This window comes from Thalassophryne amazonica, chromosome 19 (assembly GCF_902500255.1).
Source record: "Thalassophryne amazonica chromosome 19, fThaAma1.1, whole genome shotgun sequence".
NCBI lineage: Eukaryota > Metazoa > Chordata > Actinopteri > Batrachoidiformes > Batrachoididae > Thalassophryne > Thalassophryne amazonica.
In genome coordinates, this window is record NC_047121.1 from 64756856 (window position 1) to 64776330 (window position 19475).

General features: G+C 41.0%; 3 protein-coding genes across 8 annotated transcripts in view; 2 read left to right on the top strand and 1 right to left on the bottom strand.

Annotated features, from left to right (window-relative positions):
- eml5 (EMAP like 5) overlaps positions 1–5156 on the top strand; it is a 92845-nt gene extending 87689 nt beyond the window's left edge. For 4 of the 5 annotated variants that reach the window (XM_034160080.1, XM_034160082.1, XM_034160081.1 and 1 more), the window contains 9 exons: positions 69–226; positions 601–715; positions 820–1008; positions 1135–1307; positions 1403–1565; positions 1649–1752; positions 1832–1985; positions 2896–2996; positions 3075–5156. In XM_034160080.1, the coding sequence (XP_034015971.1) occupies positions 69–226; positions 601–715; positions 820–1008; positions 1135–1307; positions 1403–1565; positions 1649–1752; positions 1832–1985; positions 2896–2996; positions 3075–3111 (1194 nt within the window). In that variant the 3' untranslated portion in view covers positions 3112–5156. Of the gene's footprint in view, positions 1–68; positions 227–600; positions 716–819; positions 1009–1134; positions 1308–1402; positions 1566–1648; positions 1753–1831; positions 1986–2895; positions 2997–3074 lie in introns of those variants that run through there. The other variant, XM_034160084.1, reaches the window with a different exon arrangement.
- isca2 (iron-sulfur cluster assembly 2) lies at positions 4247–9030 on the bottom strand. Its single transcript, XM_034160086.1, has 5 exons — positions 9022–9030; positions 8423–8506; positions 7054–7222; positions 5783–5898; positions 4247–5680 (listed from the first exon to the last, which is right to left on the bottom strand). Exons 2-5 carry the CDS (start codon positions 8482–8484, stop codon positions 5506–5508), a joined length of 522 nt encoding a protein of 173 aa, XP_034015977.1. The 5' UTR covers positions 8485–8506; positions 9022–9030; the 3' UTR covers positions 4247–5505.
- A 5902-nt stretch (positions 9031–14932) lies between these two features.
- LOC117500654 (NPC intracellular cholesterol transporter 2-like) lies at positions 14933–18812 on the top strand. 2 transcript variants are annotated; one of them, XM_034159407.1, is made up of 5 exons: positions 14933–15001; positions 15249–15353; positions 17876–17983; positions 18056–18228; positions 18420–18812. In XM_034159407.1, exons 2-5 carry the CDS (start codon positions 15272–15274, stop codon positions 18486–18488), a joined length of 432 nt encoding a protein of 143 aa, XP_034015298.1. In that variant the 5' UTR covers positions 14933–15001; positions 15249–15271; the 3' UTR covers positions 18489–18812. The 2 variants fall into 2 exon arrangements, with proteins under 2 accessions (XP_034015298.1, XP_034015297.1); XM_034159406.1 differs by having other exon boundaries at positions 14963–15001; positions 18415–18812.
- Positions 18813–19475: the final 663 nt, after the last annotated feature.

Genomic DNA, 19475 nt, shown 5'->3' on the forward strand with positions numbered 1-19475 from the left:
ATTGATTTTGTATTGCTTGCTCTGCTTTCTTAGGTCACTAGATTAGTGCAGATTTGTTTTCTTTTCAGAATAACTTGACATTTACAGGTACCATAAGTGGGGATGTGTGTGTGTGGAAGGAACACATTCTAGTAAGAATAGTGGCCAAAGCTCATACGGGTCCTGTGTTCACCATGTACACCACACTGAGAGACGGCCTGATCGTCACCGGAGGAAAGGAAAGACCGTAAGTGCTGCTCTGTTACATTACCACACTCATGTCATTTCAAGGGGTCATATTATACACCTGTATAGCTAATATAGGCCACTAATATAGGCCACTGCTATTTTTTTTATAGAATTTAAAATTCCTTATTTTAAGTAACAGCATAGGCTGTGGTGTGCACATGTGCTACACTGAGTTCCTGTGTGTGTTGTTAAACCTGCCCCCGTGGAAACGCTGTGTTAAAAAGTGAGTGAAAAAGGTCTGACTTATACTCCTGGGCCACTCATAGCTGTTTTTTTTTTTTTCTTCATTAAGAGACTTTTTTTTTTACAGGTGAGACTTATACTCTGATGTGATTATACCGCATAAAATACATAACTTAATTTCCTCCACAGGTCCAAGGAGGGTGGTGCCTTGAAGCTCTGGGACCAGGAGCTAAAGCGCTGCAGGGCTTTTCGATTAGAAACTGGACAGATTATAGACTGTGTTCGCTCTGTATGTAGAGGAAAGGTACAGCATAGTTTACCGCTACTGCTGGTATCTTATACGTTTTACTTCATTCATTATCCCTTTTTGACCGATGGTTTTAACATATTTTCCTCTGTGGTTTTTAGGGTAAAATCCTTGTGGGTACCAGGAATGCAGAGATTATCGAAGTAGGAGAGAAGAATGCAGCATGCAACATCTTGGTGAACGGACATATGGACGGACCAATCTGGGGTTTGGGCGCCCATCCTTCCAGAGACGTATTTCTGTCTGCTGCAGAGGATGGTACTGTTCGCCTGTGGGACATCCCAGAGAAGGTCCACCCTGTTACCCTCCAGTCATTTCCTGTTCAAATAAATCCATCTCTACATGCTCATTCTTATATTCAGTCTAAATTGTTTCTGTTTGATCTTATGATTTAAAATCTCCTTGTGGGGAAACAGAAGATGCTGAATAAGGTGAACCTGGGCCACCCAGCATGCACCATCAGCTACAGTCCCGAGGGAGACATGGTTGCCATCGGCATGAAGAACGGCGAGTTTATCATTCTGCTGGTCGCCTCACTCAAAATTTGGGGCAAGAAAAGGGACCGGCGCTCCCCTATCCAGGATATCAGGTGTTGATAATTGCCTACAGCAAGCAGATGAAACATGAACATGAACCTATTGAATTTTGGTTGTTATCAAAACCCTGCGGTCTGTCTCCTCACAGGTTCAGTCCAAATTCTCGTTACTTGGCCGTATGCTCCACAGAGAGTGCGGTGGACTTCTACGACCTGACACTCGGGCCACAACTTAATCGAATCAACTGTTGTAGAGACATCACCAGTTTTGTGATGCAGATGGACTTTTCGGCCGACAGCACTTCCATCCAGGTACGTGGCACGTGGAGGCTCGTTAGCATTGCAATGAGCGGGTTTCGGTCACTGTGACCCATCTCCTCTTATCTATTGAACAGATTTCCACAGGTGCTTATAAACGACTCGTATACGAAGTGCCATCTGGGAAGCAGGTCACAGAGCAGTCACATATTGACAGGATTACCTGGGCCACTTGGACAAGGTACGAATCACTGTTTAGACCGACACAAGCTTAAATTGCAGAGCTTTGTCCCAAAACGTTGTTCCGTCTGTGTATCCAGTGTCCTTGGGGATGAGGTCATAGGGATCTGGTCCCGCAACACTGACAAAGCAGACGTCACCTGCGCCTGTGTGTCCCACTCGGGCCTTAATGTTGTCACAGGTGATGACTTTGGAATGGTCAAGTTGTTTGACTTCCCATGTCCAGAGAAGTTTGTAAGTATTACTGCATTTTGTTAAAATTGCTGTTGTTTTTAATGATTAACCCTAGGGCTGCTGACATTTTTGGGGTGGCTACAGCCCCACCTGGATCCGCCTGTGAAGCCACGTTAATCAAGCCATTGTTATCACCTGCTGGCTACACTGAGATTGAGGATCTAGAACAGCGCTTTGTCTGTGTGTGCATGCGTGCATCCGACACGGGTTTCCACCAACAAGATAACATCAATGCTTTCCTCACTCTATGATCTTTTGGGCCCTCTATCAGTCAGGATTTTTACAAGCCACTTCAGATACTGTGAACTGTCATTTCTGTAACCTCTGTCCAATTGATTCCAAAATTTTTACACAATCATAGCCTAGGTTTTATCACCTTATGAACTGTTGGCCCATATGGTATTGTGCAAAGAGCAACTCGTGGCTGAGCATCCAAGTTGCCATGTTTTGCACATACGCACCAGCAAAACTGTTCAGGACTGAGTGACATCTTGGTTGAAGTAACTAAATGAGTCAGTGAGTTGAAGGTAGTTCTCAAACTTTCCCATCAGAGGAACAGTAGAAGCCAGTAAACCAGTATTGATCACTATGTCTTGTATTTATATTGTGTATTTGTATTTATACTTGCAAACCGTTTTTCTTTTTTCACTTTTGATACTGTGTGCTTCTTGCCCTGTGTGCTGCTATACAATGCTGCTGGAACCGCAATTTCCCTGAGGGAGTCTTCCCGAGGGGTTAATAAAGTTCTGTCTAATACAATTTAAAATGGAGTGAATGTTACAGAAATAATAAAAAGTGAACATTTTACTTCCTGTAACTGTGTGTGTGTGTGTGTCATAACACGCCAGCAGTCTTGTACATCTAGTGTGATACACGTCCACCCGGTTGATGTGAATGTTATCTGTTCCAGGCCAAACACAAACGCTTTCTGGGCCATTCTGCTCATTTGACAAATATCCGGTTCACAAACGGAGACCACTTTGTTGTCAGCGCCGGCGGCGATGACAGAAGGTACCGAGGCTGCACACACACACACTGCATCAAATTAAAACATTAACCACTGTGTTACTCTCTCAATGTCCTTTCCAGTCTGTTCGTGTGGCGGTGTGTCCACACTCCTCACTGAGAGCGCTATGGGAGGCCGCGCCTGTGTTCCGCCAGCGCAGTCATCCACCCAGAAGTGCACATTTCATGCAAAAGGACGACAAAACTGGCAACTTGTAAATGTGGACACACTGCCTCAAAACAAAACTTGGTGCATGCACACAAGGTCCCTTTTGGCTGCCGCGTCAGTCCTGATTGTGCTCTTCACCCAACATTTAATCACCTCTAATCTGTGCATATTTATTTTTACCATCTGTGTCTCATGCCCCAAATGGAGGTGTTGCCTGTGAAGTTGTGACTGACAATGCCATTTTTTAAGAATATATATATAAATATATATATATGTAGCAAATTGAAATAGCCTTAATCACAGCGTTATGAGGGTTTGGATTTTTGTTGGTTTTTTGTTATTCTTTGGATCATGTGCTCATTGGCTCCATTTTTACTGGTCATTCCAAATCCTGTGGCCTTCCTCCTGAATGTAACATCCACCGTTATGTTCTGGATGTTCGCACGCCAAAGCATTTTATGCACTGTACACCTGACCTGGTCACTGTGTCCTCCCCGTCCCGCCGGTTCACTTCTGGTTGACGTCGCCATGTTGTTACCTCGACCCTCCCTCAGCAGTGTTTCCCCATTAAAACATGTCAACGTGTACTTGTTTGAGGTTACCGGGTATGCATGGCTTACCAAGAAGACAATCTGCCCAACAGTCCCAGAAAACTGCTGTTAAAAATGGACGATTCAATGCACTGTTGCATCTCAATCAGTTTCCAGTGTGCTGCTACGATCTTATTGTTGCATTTTCAAAACGTCATCGATATCGATCGATGCATAAACGTAATGTTTTATCAGAGAGAAAATATAAGTACAAAACTTTTTTTTTTGGTTTGTTTTCGTCCTTGTATTAAGACTTAAAAAAAAGCTGTATATTTTGATTTATATTACACCAGTGTAAATACCATTTGTAGATATTCTTTTTATATATTTTTTGTGAGATGTTTCTTAAATTTCACTTTAATAAAAAATAAATAACACAGCATCCATGAAGTCGTATTTTAAATTCTGGACAATAACATTCCGTGAAATGTAGACAGGGTGTAATTAATCTGTACATCTGAAGCATCGATCAGTTCCTGGTTTGAAGACATCGACTGTTTCATCTTCACACAATTTTATACAGTAAGAAAACACAAGTTCTTATATTAGCAGATACACTTTGACCTATTTAGTTTACAAAATTTACATACAAAGATAAATCAAAGCACAGAAAGCAAACTTTAGCTGAGCCTTTGTTCACTTTGTATTATTTGCAACTTGTAGATAAAAAACTGCAAATTTACATCAACCAGCAGGTCACATTTCCAAACTAACATCGATTAATCAATAAGGCTGCGCTGCATTCAGTTCGTTATCAGATATGTAGTCTTTCAGAGAGGTGTGTGTGTGTCACAATCACTGTGACACAAGATGTGGTGACTTACTACACTGTCCTGTACAGAACAAAGTGTCAACAATGAACCAAATACAGACTGAAAATGTACATGTAACAGTTCAGTGCAACCTTTGGATTAATTTACAGCAAATCATCACTTTTAAAGCCAGTTGGTATTAATTTTTTTTAAATAGAAGCTCATGGATGGATACATGAAGCCTAGTGAGGGAAGCCACCAAGACAACTGATGGAGTTGCAGGTTTCTATGGCTGTGAGGGAGAAATGACATCATGACAGTTTTGCTGTTGCATCACCAGTTACACAGAAGAATCTTCTATTAAAAACAAAGGTGTGAAATTTACACTCCAACGTGAAGCTGATGCAACACACACAGAAAAAGTTGCATTCTGCCCAGTTTCTCCAATCGCAACTATAGAAGCTGACTTCAGAATTGTAATGGGTATTTTGGTGGCTTCCCTCACCAGTTTTTTTTTTTTTTTTGAGGACTTCCTACTCCAGTGTTGCCATATACAACTATACTGTTTGTTATTCCCACCAACTTGGAACTAATCATCTATCCAGCCTCTGAACTGTAGAAATACAACTGGCTTTCAAATTGACACGATCATTTCTGAATTTAACAAATAACAATTGTGATCCTTTATTTTTTATTATTTTCATGAAGTGAATGTTTGCTGCTTTTGTTTTATATTTGAACTGTTGGCTAAATAAATAAGTAAAACAAGACATTTTTACAAAGGCACCAAGAGGCTTGGTGAAATACTAAATATTTTTCAGTACTTTTTCCATTTTATAACCCAAACGAATGAACTGAAATGAATAATAATTATAATCATTAGCTGGCAGAATTGTAAGTGTTGGTAATATTTCATGGTAGCGTGTTTGAGTGCCTAATAAACTGACAACTGTGGAAGTGAACTCTAAGTAAAACAAGCTGAGCAGTTGAACGGGGAGGCAGCGTCATAGTTTCACAGAGAACGACGTCCCGCACGAACAGCCGTGATCGGCTTGAGGATTCTTGAGCACCTGGAAGGCGGAGCAGATCAGTTCCTGGCTGTAGTCCACCGTGGCTCCTTTCACAAACTCCAGGCTGTCCGCGTCCACGATAACGGCCACGCCCCCCTGCTCAAAGACTCTGAGAACAGAGCGGGTGCAGGGCGACAGTGGTGATTACATTAGCACAACTCCAAACAAGATCAACGTGCAACAGTTCAAAGTTGAAGTGTTGATTGTTTACCTGTCATCTTCATTCTTGTTACCATCAATTAAAAATTTGTACTGGAAGCCGGAGCAGCCTCCTCCCTCCACCTGAATCCTCAGGTACTCACCCTTCTCCATGATTTCCGCCAGTCTCTGAACAAAAACAACAAACATGATGGTGACGAGGACAAATGAGGTGCAAAGAACAAAGACAGATCGAGTTTCACTCAGTATTCCCTAATGAGAGTTTAGACTTCAGGCAAAAGCATTTACATATTTAGAGCAGAAACTGTAACATCCGCAAAACCATTCAACATAACATTTAAACAATGCAGCAACCAGTAGGAGGAGGGACAACTTCCTGGAGAAAGTTTTGACAAAATTTAGCTGCAAAGATGAACGCTGGGGTCACTTTAACATGAAAGTTCTGTTGCAAACATTCTACAAACAGCACTCACGACTGACTGTGACTGTTGGACTCTGATACAATATGATCTTCTGATTAACAGATATTTATTTACTCATTTTTGCAAGCTTTTTTTTTTGCTTCACTGCAAAGAGGAAAGAGGCTATTTTAAAAGTCATGTCTATGTGCTGGTTTCTGTCTGCAGAAAATATCTCCAAAACACAAAGCAATTTCAATCAAACCAGTTTTTTTTTTTTTTTTACGGAGTCCTTAAAATCTCAGAACCAGCCAGCAGATGTTAAAGGCACGGCTTCTATACAATAAATAACAAATTGCCAAAATGACATCATTTATTGTATCAAGTAACTGTGCAAACAAATGATCACCAGGTTTTCAAATTTCTATTTTGTGGTCCTTGAATGCTTCCATCAGGGAATAAAACAACCAAATCTAAGCTTAAAATAGTGATAAATTAAAATCTCATCATTCTAGATTTAGCCACAAATAAACCACAGTCCAGGTCGTACTTTTAAAAAAAGTATCCTCTTCAGAGCAACTGTGAATCCTTGAATAACTGCCAAGACCAACAGTGACATGACAAAAATAATAATAAAAAAAAAATCTTAAATTTTTTCTTCATTTTTGAATTATTACATTATGCTGTACAATGACATTTTTGAGTTTTGTCTACTTCTAGCCATGATTGTGCTGTACTTGCAGGTGCAGTGAAAAATGAGCCTACAGTGTTTAGAAATGTGAGAGGAATATAAAAAATGTACAGAAAGTGATTGGGGCTCAGAAGGTTAATATATTTGGTCAAATGATGGTCAATACAGGCTGAACAAAATTAGTCTCTGCACTAACTGGTGTATCGCTGGTAGTCACAGGTATCTACTGCTAACCTTCACGCATGAGTCGGTGAGGTGTACTTTATCCTCAAATGAACTTGGCATCAGTGGCTGCTCCTCAGTTGAGGAGGTGCTGAAGTGCTGAACCCCTGCTGGAATCAGGGATCGGGGCAGCTGCTGTGGCTGACGGACTGCAGTGATGTTTTTCAGAAGAGGAGACACCCTGCAAAACATTTATATTATGTCAAATTGCAAAGATCAAATTCAATGCTAAATAGAAAGACAAAAATAGACATTAACAATGAAATAATGGAAAAAACATGTGGGCAGCAAGATGGCTTTAGTGGTCAGTGTGCTTGCTTCCCAAGCAGAAGGTTCCCAATTCAAAACCAGCTGTGGCCATTCTCCATGTAATGTGGAGTTGTGTCAAGCATCCAGTGTCAACCTTATGCCAAATTAACATCAACAAATCCACACTGGACCTGCTGTAGTGACCACAAGCATAAAGGGAGATGCTGAAAGAAAGTTATACATGGAAAATAAAGTTCTCAAACCATGTGTATTTGATTTTAAGAGAGTTTCTTGCACGTCATTGTTTGTGTCAACATATAAAAATGCTCCAATCATATTGAAAGTTATATCACATTATTTGTCTCATCATAAAGATTACAAAAAGGTACAGTTTGGACTATCTATGACTACACATTATGGAATTATTGGGTAAAAACTGAAAGGAAAAAACATGGTGGCAAAGGTAAATTTCAGTTTGTACAGGGGTCAAAAATTAAAGTTCTAATGTTTGGTAAAAAAAAAAAAAAAAAAGTGATGCAAACTATTTGTTAAGATAATAGGATTAATAAATACAATAGTTTCGACCGTGCTGAACATTTGGTCTCTTAAGTGAATTAATTAATTTATTCGGCACACACAGAACAAAAACAACGAGAAAGTAAGGGTCAAACAAGGTCAATATGCATTTACTTCGATGACATATTACAAACTTCACACTAAATGCATCCTTTTTGTGAATAGTTATTTGATAAAACATCACAGCAATTTTACTGGAAATATTATATATACACATGATTTTTATTCATTTATTTATTTATTTTGCAACCATTCTTTGGAATTTTAACTAAATTTAACAGTTGGCTCCCACTATTTTACAACTTTTCAATGCCACATAATTTCAGAACTTCACATTATTTTTATTTTCTAACAGTATTTTCTAACAGTTTCTATAATAAATAATAACAAAGTTGTTAGCAGTCATGAGAGAGAACAAGCTAGGTAACCATTGATAATAGTGTTGTTAGTTCGCTAACTAGCGCGCGCGCGCACACACACACACACACACACACACACACACACACACACACATATTAAGAAACGTTTGTAATCAAAAATAACAAATAACTGTTACCTCGTAATGTTCAACACTTTTAATTTTAACGCCGCTATCAACGCTGCGCGAACAGACGCCATCGTCAACAACTTTCGTCTTCTTCTTGGTTGTCGGCACGCTAGGCACGCTCAGTGCATTGCTGCCCCCCTCAGGTCATAAGACATATAATACCTATTAAACTTGAGATAGAGATGCATGTTCTCCCCGTGTTTGCGTGGGTTTCCTCCGGGTGCTCCGGTTTCCTCCCACATACAAAGACATGCGGGTTAGGTGGATTGGAGTCTTTAAATTGTCCGTAGGTGTGTGTGTGGGTGTGTCCGTGCTTGTCTGTTTGTGACCCTGCAACAGACTAGTGTCCTGTCCTGGGTGTACCCCGCCTTGCGCTCTATGACTGCTGGGATAGGCTCCAGCCCCCCGCGACCCTTAACTGGACTAAGCGGTAGAAGATGAATGAATGAATGGCACTCCTGTATTTTCCAATATAAGCCACAATTTAAAAAAAACAAAACAAAACAGACCACCAAATTCGCTCTCTCCTTTGGGGAAGCTCCATGCCCTAGTAATGTCCTCAAGGAAAATGTACTATAACCCAAATCTGTCAATCCACTAAACATGACCTTCTTCTTCTTATTATTATTATTATGCTTATTCTTATTCTTAGGCTTATTCTTATTCTTCTATCGAGTTTTTTGCCGGTTTACTAACCAACACGGTGCATTATCACCACCAACTGTTAGGGTGTGGAGCATTATTTGAGTATGAGATGGAACCCACATGAAACATACTGAAAAATTCTGTTGTAGTTTAAATAAGCTTTGAAAAATCTCATTAATCAGATCTGGCCTGCAATGCTGAGTAATGCTGCCACTGAATCCGAACAGATGACATGGTGACTGAACTTCACCTCCTTTACCCACCACAGTGCAGCAACATCGCTAGCATTTCCACAGAAAAGACTGATTGACTTATGAAATTAGGGAATACGAGGTCTATTAGAAAAGAAACTGACCTTTTTATTTTTTTCAAAAACTATATGGATTTGAATCATGTGCGATTACATCAGACAAGCTTGAACCCTCGTGCGCATGCGTGAGTTTTTTCATGCCTGTCGGTTGCGTCATTCGCCTGTGGGCAGGCTTTGAGTGAGCACTGGTCCACCCCTCCCGTCGGAATTCCTTTGCCTGAGAACTTCCTGAGAGACTGGCGCTTTGCTTGATCAAAATTTTTTCAGAAAGTGTAAGGAACATCCAAGTGGACACCATTCGAGAAATTCAGACGGTTTTCAGTGAAAATTTTAACGGCTGATGAGAGATTAAGGAGTGTTACTATCACTTTAAGGACAGCCCACGGCGCTGGACAGCGCGCTGGATGGCAGGCTGCGCCCCGAGCCGCCGTCGTCAGCTTGTTTCGAGCTGAAAACTTCCAAATTTAAGCCTCTGTTGACCCAGGACGTCGTGAGAGAGCAGAGACGTTTCAGAAGAGGTCGGGATCAGCAGTTTATCCGGACATTCCACTGTTACAGGAGATTTTGTAATGGACAACGTGCGGACTGATTCGCGCGTCGGCATTCAGCCGCTCATCGCATGGCGCCACAGAAAAACACCTCCGTGTTGATAACCATTCGTAAGATTCAGGCAGTTTTCGATGGCTTTCAGTCGAGTGAGTATCCGAGAAATTGTTTAACAGCTGGGCATGTTCAAACTTGTCCTGTGAGACTTCCAACGGAGGTGTTTTGCTGTGGTGCCGTGCAATGAGCGGCTGCGTGCCAACGCGCGAATCCGTCCGCACGTCTTTCATTACAAAATCTCCTGTAACAGTGGAATGTCCGGATAAACTGCTGATCCCGACCTCTTCTGACACTTCTCTGCTCTCTCACAATGTCCTGGGTCAACAGAGGCTTAAATTTGGAAGTTTTCAACTCGAAACAGGCTGACGACGGTGGCTCGGGGCGCAGCGCGCCGTCCGGCGCCGTGGGCTGTCCTTAAAGCGATAGTAACACTCCTTAATCTCTCATCAGCCATTAAAATTTTCACCGAAAACCGTCTGAATTTCTCGAATGGTGTCCACTTGGATGTGCCTTACACCTTCGGAAAAAATTTTGATCAAGCAAAGCGCCAGTCTCTCAGGAAGTTCTCAGACAAAGGAATTCCGACGGGAGGGGTGGACCAGTGCTCACTCAAAGCCTGCCCACAGGCGAATGACGCAACCGACAGGCGTGAAAAAACTCACGCATGCGCACGAGGGTTCAAGGTTGTCTGACGCAATCACACGTGATTCAAATCCATATAGTTTTTGAAAAAAATAATAAGGTCGGATACTTTTCTAATAGACCTCGTATAAGCAGCTGCTCCTGTCTTTCTCGTGACTGGATCCTTAGATCCATCTGTAAATATGTGAATCATATCTGTATATTTCATATTAAAGTACCATCTGTTATGTTACCTGCTTTGGAGGAATGGTTTTGTTTTTAAAGTGCATGCACGGCCTGTCTTGGTTTGTCGGGTATGATTTCTGGTAGAACTAGACACTGTCTATGTTTGCACCATTTTCAGCTTTGAAGTTTGATTTCATGAGTTCCTGTTGTTTTTGGACTTAATTGCTCACTTTGCCGAGCACGCGTCACTGCTCTTTCTAGCGTTAGCTCAGCGTCTATCTGAAGTTGCTCGGATAGCTTTTTGTCTCGCAGCCCCACAACGAGTCTGTCATCTCATGTAAGGCACCATAGCCACAGTGTTCTGCTAAACAGTAAAGTGCAGTGATAAAATTATCTACTGTCTCTCCGCTTTCTTGGTGTCTTTGGATGAACTTTGCACGTTCGAATATCACATTCCTTCTCACTATGAAGTGTCGTTCAAGTCGGTTAATTACCTCAGCATAATCTTCCTGCTCTTCCTCTGTTAGAGCTAGGGACATTATGACGTCCTCGATGTCCTGTATCTTTCGAACCTTTTCCTCCACTTTGGCCATTCCTCTGGCTTCGAGACATCGAATTTTGGTGGCGGGGGGATCTGTAGCCGTTCCATGTTTGCTCCTCTCCTCCACCACTAACAGGCTGGTTGGTTCTTCTCAGGCTAGCTCGCATGCTGCTCCCGTGCTCCTTTCACCTCACAATCTTTTTAAAAGTTGTCCGAATTGTCACTGTCCATCTCTAACACACTTCTGACACCATGTTATGTTACCTGATGCAGACTGATGATTAGTGGAACAGAAGCAGGCTACACATTAAGTAGGTTGACTCGGAGCTTTACTGAAGCGTGTCAAGACCTCCATACAAGTGAACATTCTAATAACATTCTCCAACCTCCAGGGGGCAGTAACAACTATTCCTATCAGTTACTTACTTACACAACACCACTGATCTAGGCTGGTCATCCCACTGTACTTATTACTTTCCTTTGAAGGTTTCCACAGAAAAACAGAAACCCCATTTATTGCCCCGTCTCTCCACTGTGCTGACAGCCACCTGAAGCTTTTTCCCAATAAATGCAGGATTTCGACCCTTAATCCACAATGCACCGTTATCTGCATACAAAGACTTTCCAAGACTAGCATCTACCTTGACAAAATATCATTAATCATGATGTTAAACAGTAAGGGACTGCACACGCTCCCTTGTGGAACTCCACTGTCTGTTTGTTAAAACATAGTGTGGGCTACTGCTACTACTGCTGTGGGCTACTAATTCGGCTCTTTAATTTTTCCCATAATCCCCCTGGTGGCGCCCCGTGCTTCCCAGAATACACAGTGGCGCCAGCATCTGGCATCTCACAGTGCATGTAAACAATGGCTAGTGAGGATGTGGATGGCACTGATCCAGCAAGTTCACGGGCGATTATGATGATGACATATTCTTCCAAGTTGAGAGGGTTATTTAGAGGAGGTGTAGCACCTGTGATGAATTTCTGCTGTGCCCCAGTGCTGTCTTATTGTTCATACTTCACGAGGTGTGTTTACAGTGTGCCCTGAATCGGAACTCTGAACAGACCTCTTGCGTGAGTCACAGACTGCGAGACGGCAAAACACCAAATGGTTCTCTTCTTCAAAAAATCCATAGTCAAGTTAAACATTATCCCACCTATTCACTTGGCTTCAAGACTAAGAAGACCATCCCACCACAACATATCATACGCCAATGCTTGTTTAAGAATAAGAATAACTTTATTAATCCCAAAGGAAATTGTTTTGCCAGAGTGCCGAAACAGTAAACATTGCTTTTTTTTCCTTTTTTTTTTGTTTGTTTGCAGTGAGTACACCATGTTTATGCAAAATGACTGAAGACACTTGCGCAAGATGTTGACAGTATTGCACATAGCTCTGATTAACTGAAAAAATTGTCATGTATTCATCCTGCAGAAGGGGAGGAGTTATACAGTCTGCCACAGGTAGGAAGGACCTCCTGTGGTGTTCTGTGAAGCACCTCGGTGGCCTCAGTCTTTGGCTGAAGGTGCTCTGTCTGACAGGACATAAGTGTGGCATGCAGGGGTTATGAGGTCTTGATGATGGAACACTCTGATTTGTTGCCTGGCACAGACATACACCATAAGATTTTTACATACCGCCTTGAACACAACGTGAGCATGACATCCGCTTATACCCGCCCACGTCACTTCACTTTGCAGCCAATCATATAGTCACTGATTCACGACAGGGTAAGGACCGCCCATATGAGGCCAGGCTAGATTCAAGAATAAAAGTTAGCCTAGAAAGAAAATCTAGGCTCTTTGTCCCAATGTTGCATGCGGTTTGTTCAAAGACCCCAGCGCTGCTAGATTACTCTGTCATCAGTGTAGGCGTCTTTCAATACAACATCTAAACTTTGAAGACCATTTCCTGTCCAATTCTTTTGCGATCACTCACCACATAGAAGAACCTAACATTGGGATGTGCCCTCAACATTTCATCTCTACAGGTTCGTGCATCAGGTTATCAGAACTATCTGACAAACATTTTTGCCAAAGCTTCTGCCTTGTCTTCATTATTTCTCATAATTTCATTTTATATACAATAGCTGGCGATGTACACTCCCTCCTTGTACCACCCATCTTCCTGATCAGACCCCACACAACACAAATCTTAAGTGTCTCCTCCAATACTAGTGCAAAACTGCTGCCACTGGTCTGGTTTGTACGGAAGCGTATTGCATTCACTGGATAAAAAACTTTTTGACCACTGATCTCGTAATTACGACATCAGGATCTCATAATTATGAGAAAATATATCATAATTACGAGATCTTTTGTCGTAATTACGAGATCAGGAGACACCTGATCTTGTAATTATGAGATCCCGATCTTGTAATTACGAGATCTTTTCTCGTAATTATGAGATCCCGATGTCGTAATTACGAGATCTTTTCTCGTAATTATGAGAAAAGATCTCGTAATTACGAGATCTTATCTTGAAATTACGAGATCAGTGGTCTATTTTTTTATTTTTTTTTTATCCAGTGAATGCAATACGCTTCCGTAGGTTTGGCCTTCTTTGTGTTCACTATCTTCAAAACATGACATAACTCTGCTTAAGCTCTGCCCCAAATAACAATCACAAGACAAGAGTATGACGCAATGACCCGAACTTCGAAATGTGTATCGAAATCAACAAAACTAGGACCCACGTGTCGAAACCATAGCGCCAAACTCTGGCTTCATCACGCCATATCTGCCTGCACACTGATTGGTCGTGACATCAAATAAACACACCCACTTTCATACGATTCTGTTATGTGATTTGTCGTTTCACTCCGACCGACCACAGACTATGACGTTGACTGACATATTCGAGGTTTTATATGCCCTCTGTTTTGTCTCTCAGGCAATCGGATTTATGACTTAAACGGCCTAAACCGCTGTTTGTTGTTTAATGCAGCAGATAACTGAAACAATCCTTCAAACGGTGATACAAGCACCAAATTCGACACAAATACTCCTTAGGCATTACTTTTTTGAAAAAACTGACTGGCCACTTGAATTTTCAATAGGCAGAACAACAGAGGTCAACAATAATTACACAGGGGTCAAAATGTAAACATGCTTCAGTCGTATTGAAAACTATACCACATTGTTTGTCTGATCACAAAGATTCCAAAAAGGTATAGTTTGGACAATCTGTGACGGAATGGATAAATGGGGGTATGGGGTAAAAACAGCCAGAATTTGTGCAGGCTTCAAAAGTTAAAGTTGCTCAAATTTTGGTAAAAACTGATGCAAATTATGGGTATCTTCTGGGTATATATACTGTTATCTGCTGCACTATAACTGAAGTGTGTGCCAGGAACAAGAACATTACATTTTGGCGCAAAATGTTTCTTAAACAAATTAACAATTATAAGTGTAATTTTAACGCAACACAAGTTGTCAAAATTCTGTCAAATCATGTTTGAGCCAATTGTATTAATATGACGTGAACATGAAAATACTTCTGAACTTAAAATTTGAATTTTGAGGTTAAAATTTGAATTAAAAAAAAATCCTTGACAGTCATTACGCTGGGCGAATAAAAACCCACAGACGGAGCGCGTCACTTCAGTCTTGTGATTCAGTGAAACAAGAAGTGCCGACAGAGACACCATTTCGCAGTTTAGTCTGAAGTCGTTTAAAGGTAAAGTTTTTTTTCTCTCGTTTGGTTACGTAGTTACAATTTATAACCGTGTGATTTTTTATTATTATTATTATTAACGAGCAAAAAAAAAAACAACAAAAGATTTCCTCTTAATTTTTCCGGAGTGTGTGTTTATTGTTGATCAGCTGCTTCATGTATATGGGGGGAAATGCTTTATCATTAAATAATGTTAAAATTCGAGTTGTACTCTTACTTAATGATTCCAATATGTGTGTGTTTATTTCAGGTTTAAAAGGGAAAAAGCGGAACATGGACGTCCGAGTGTGTGTGTTAATTTTGTTTAGCCTAATTACGTTCACCTGTTCGGAACCCGTCAAATACTTAGACTGTGGTAAGATTTTCATTGTTGTTTATGCACCAATGAAACCAGACCAAATTCCATATATGTGAGAACTTGGAAATAAATTTGATTCTGAGAAACTGGAGGAGGGAAAACATAATTGGAATTCTGATTTCCTACTTGGTAACTCCAGCATTTGTCATTGCCAGATGTCAATTAAAATTAGAAGTTGGAAGGTGCCACTCCACATGAGTAGATTAAAGGAAAGTGGAAGGTGGTAGTTAAGTTTCAGACGTGTTTTTGTAGTTTCTGGATTGGCTGCCTTTCAGTCATTGATTACTTTGTTTGGAGAAGCTTAACTCTATGCAGAAAAGTATTTCTTGCAGATGATGGAAATGTTAAAGATGAATAGTGCCCAGATGCTTGAACATTGACTTCTGGCCGTGGCTGCAGGTACGGACCCGTATCTACAGAGACTGTTCTAAAGATACAGAGGGTGTCTTACCGACCAATCAGGATGCGCAGATATGTCCATACCTGTACCATATGCGGCTAAAGGTCCGGCAAGGCTTCAAAACTCATCCGTACATTGGGCCTCATGTATCAACGTTGCACACTTGTGGTGTAAATTTACGGTGTAAATTTGAAGTACACCAAAGTTGCCGTGACATGTATCAAGTAGTGCGTACCTGCCCATTTCCAGCGTACGCCTGATGTGACCTTGATAAATGCGGCAGGTGAAAACAATCATAATGAACACGCCCATAAATATTCAGACTCCGCTTCAGACACACCCTCATTTTACGACATGGAAGCCAGGAAGACGGCAAAGAAAAAGAACTTCACCAATCACGACGCGTGCCAATAGAGCGTCAAAAGCGGCCGTCGTATCAAATGTTTTTTGTAGTATAATCAAAAAAGTGTTAGTGGTCCCTCGTTTATCGCAGGAGTTACGTTAAAAAATAGCCCGTAATACGCGAAACTGCGACGTAGTCAGCGTTTTTTACAATTATAGACGTTTCAAAGCTGTAAAACCACTTTGTACACTTTCTCAATCAGGCATGAACATTTTCTCACTTTTCTCTCATGTGTAAACACTCTCAAAGTTCAAACCTTAGTAGAAAAATAAGACCAGACTGTTTTCAGGCCCAAACATTTGTTTGAGAAATAAAAATAGAACGTTTTCCTATAAATAATTATGATGGCTTTTAGAACTAAGAATTTAATTTTAACGATCAATGTACAAGGTTGGACAAAAGAAATTATTAATAGTGACTGACCAGTATTTCACAGATCGCGTCTCTGCGTCCTGACGCTGCGCCTTTTTCCACTCACACCTGGCTGCAGGTGTCTGTTTCCGAGTGACAAACAGTTATGGTAGTTGTTGGCGCTCTTTTTTTCTTCTGGGTGAGAAGATTCTTATAAACAGACACGCAGAACTCAGAACACTGTTAAAAAAAAAAAAATGTAAAATTGGACTAAAAACTCAGCGAAATGGCGAGGCTGCGAAAGGTGAACCGCGTTATAGCGAGGGACCACTGTATTCTCTTTTCACGTGTCAATAATTCTTGACGTGGATATTTGCTCGCTCAATTAATAAGACACGCCTAATTTTTTAGATTTCTTTATTTTTAAAATGTATTTCTTTATTTTATTGTAACAAAGGAATGGAGAAAACAAAACCTGATTGCAGCACGGGCGAAGGGAATGACAACACTACAGTTGTAATTATCAATTTCATTGTCTAAAACAATCACACCACAAAGTTAAGCTCAGCGCTGCTCTGGAGAAAAAGGCGAGCAGCGCTTTCTTTGCAGTCAGCGCTGTGGCCACAGATCGTGCTCGATAGACCAGCAATCCCGCAAAAGCGGGATTTGTATTGATTATTTAGTATAATCAGGAAAGTGTTATTTATGTAACATGCATTGATTTGTATAATGGCACTGTTTATCATGTTGATTTTCATTTTTATGTGGATTCCAGCGCTGGTTCATTTTGGTGTATAATTTACACCACCTCTCGACCTGGTGTATATTTTCAGCGCAGCGTACGCCAACGACCACATTAATAAATGCCAAGTAGTGCAGCCGTTTTGGCGTACACCCCATATACGCTTAAATATCGCCGTACGCACGTTGATACATGAGGCCATTGTCTATCTTCAGTGAACCTCAGTCCGTACCTTTAGCAGTCCCACAGAAGATACAGATGTACATACCCGTAGCCACTTCGTTGACTTGTTTGCATCATAGAAGATGACTACAACTATTTATTAGCTCTTTTAATATTTTATCTCTACTGAAATTGTGAAAACGGATATTTGTGGATGTTGGTGTTAAGCCTGAATGGTTGCAGTACCCTTTTTGGTCTGTTTGATATTTGTACTTTCTTTGATCTTTATTATTGTTAGTATGGCCAAAGCAGTTAGTCACTCTTCTGGTGTGCACGTACATGCACACTCTGATCCTGAGTGAATGCAATGATGAAAACTAATCTCTCTTCATACTTGGTGTTGCTGGTCTTAATTGCATATGTACATATTTATATTGTTCTTCTCCCATGATTCCCTCCAGGCTCTCGTTCAGGAAAAGTGTCTATTGTGGAAATTACCCCTTGTCCTGTTTTGCCATGTCCCCTACACAAAGGACAGGACTACAGCGTCAATGTCACATTCAGCAGTGGTGAGTAAACATCTCTTCCAAATGAGTCTAATCAAGAATTCTTTGAGCTCACGAGCCCCACAACGCACACAGGTGTGGACACTCCCACGAGCAAAGCATTGGTCCACGGTATCATCGCTGGAGTTCCCATCCCCTTTGCCATTCCTGTCGACGATGGCTGTAAATGTGGAATTCAGTGTCCCATCCAGCAGCAGCAGGTGTATCACTACCTGAACACTCTACCTGTGAAGGCTCAGTATCCCAATGTGAGTACCTGCTGTCTCAGTGCCACTTTAATATTTTGCCCTCTGCAAGTCCTATTTAGAAGCTTTGGATTTATAGTTAAGTGGTGAACTGTCTGCAGTGATCATGTTGGTTCCTATTTCATGTTCCTCAGATTTATTTCTTTTTTTTTAAATGTACTAGGGAAGTAATGCATGTCTGTCTTGCAGATAAAACTGGTTGTGAAGTGGGAACTTGCAGACAACAACCACCAGGACCTCTTCTGCATCGAGTTCCCAGTTAAGATTGTGGACTAAAGCTGTTTCTTCGCCCCAAAACTTCCTTTCTAAAGGGACTTGGATGTGACAGGAAATGTAGTGATGGAAGTGAGTGAATAGTTCGTCTTATTCATGCATTGAAATTTTAAATTTTTTGTAGCTTGATTAATTGCTATGCAGCAGTTTTGAATCCAAAAATCAATTTTTTTTGTTGAGTAGACTGAAACATTTCACTGCAGTACATGTGGCTGCTGTGTAGTCAAGGAAAGGTGCACATACTTTTGTAATATTGCCTACTGTTCTTGTGCTGCCACATTAATCTGACTCTGTAAATTAAACACTTAATTAAATTAAACACAACTTAAAAACATGCTTCATGTCCATTTGCTTTGTGAATGTGACCTGTCTTTATTTAAATACTTGGTGTTCTTGGCACATGACTTGGGAGGCCACTCGTGGTACCTCACACCTTTGCAAACAGTCCATGTTGGGTGTTTTTGTGGCATGTTTGCCACCAAACCACTGTTTTTTTTTTTTTTTTGTTTTGTTTTGTTTTTTTTTTGGACCTGCCTGCCAGCAATGTGGTGACAGTATTTTCATGCATGTATGCACAAGATGATTCAAAGAGCTGGATATCAAGTGATGGAACAAAAAGCAGTTTGCAAATATAAATACCAGACACTGATCATTACTACTCCTTCCACTGAGTGAGTTGTGCACCCTGAGGGACAAAGGAGTCTTTCAGTCTATTGGTCCTGTACTTGGGGAGGAGCAGTTTAGCTGAACAGGCTCCTCTGGTTGTTGCTGACTGATTTTGTCCAGTGTTTCTCACCTAAAGCTCACACTGGTGTGAGCTCGCACTCACACCTAAAGCTGCCTCAGAATGTCACCAACAGTTCTGATGGTAATGTTGGTTTTCATGACTCAAAGTGAGACAATAGACCCAAACCAACAGGACTGACATTTTACACATTTAAAACCACACCAGTCCTTAAATAGTTTAAATTCACTTT

Excerpts from the sequence above, each read along its gene's own strand:
- isca2 (XM_034160086.1), bottom strand. The coding sequence starts at position 8,484 with ATGGCGTCTGTTCGCGCAGCGTTGATAGCGGCGTTAAAATTAAAAGTG. Across the intron at positions 7,223-8,422 it reads AAAGTGTTGAACATTACGAG|GGTGTCTCCTCTTCTGAAAA; the intron begins GTAACAGTTATT and ends AATGTTTTGCAG. Across the intron at positions 5,681-5,782 it reads AACAAGAATGAAGATGACAG|AGTCTTTGAGCAGGGGGGCG; the intron begins GTAAACAATCAA and ends CTCTGTTCTCAG.
- LOC117500654 (XM_034159406.1), top strand. The coding sequence starts at position 15,272 with ATGGACGTCCGAGTGTGTGTGTTAATTTTGTTTAGCCTAATTACGTTC. Across the intron at positions 15,354-17,875 it reads CGTCAAATACTTAGACTGTG|GCTCTCGTTCAGGAAAAGTG; the intron begins GTAAGATTTTCA and ends GATTCCCTCCAG. Across the intron at positions 18,229-18,414 it reads TGAAGGCTCAGTATCCCAAT|ATAAAACTGGTTGTGAAGTG; the intron begins GTGAGTACCTGC and ends TCTGTCTTGCAG.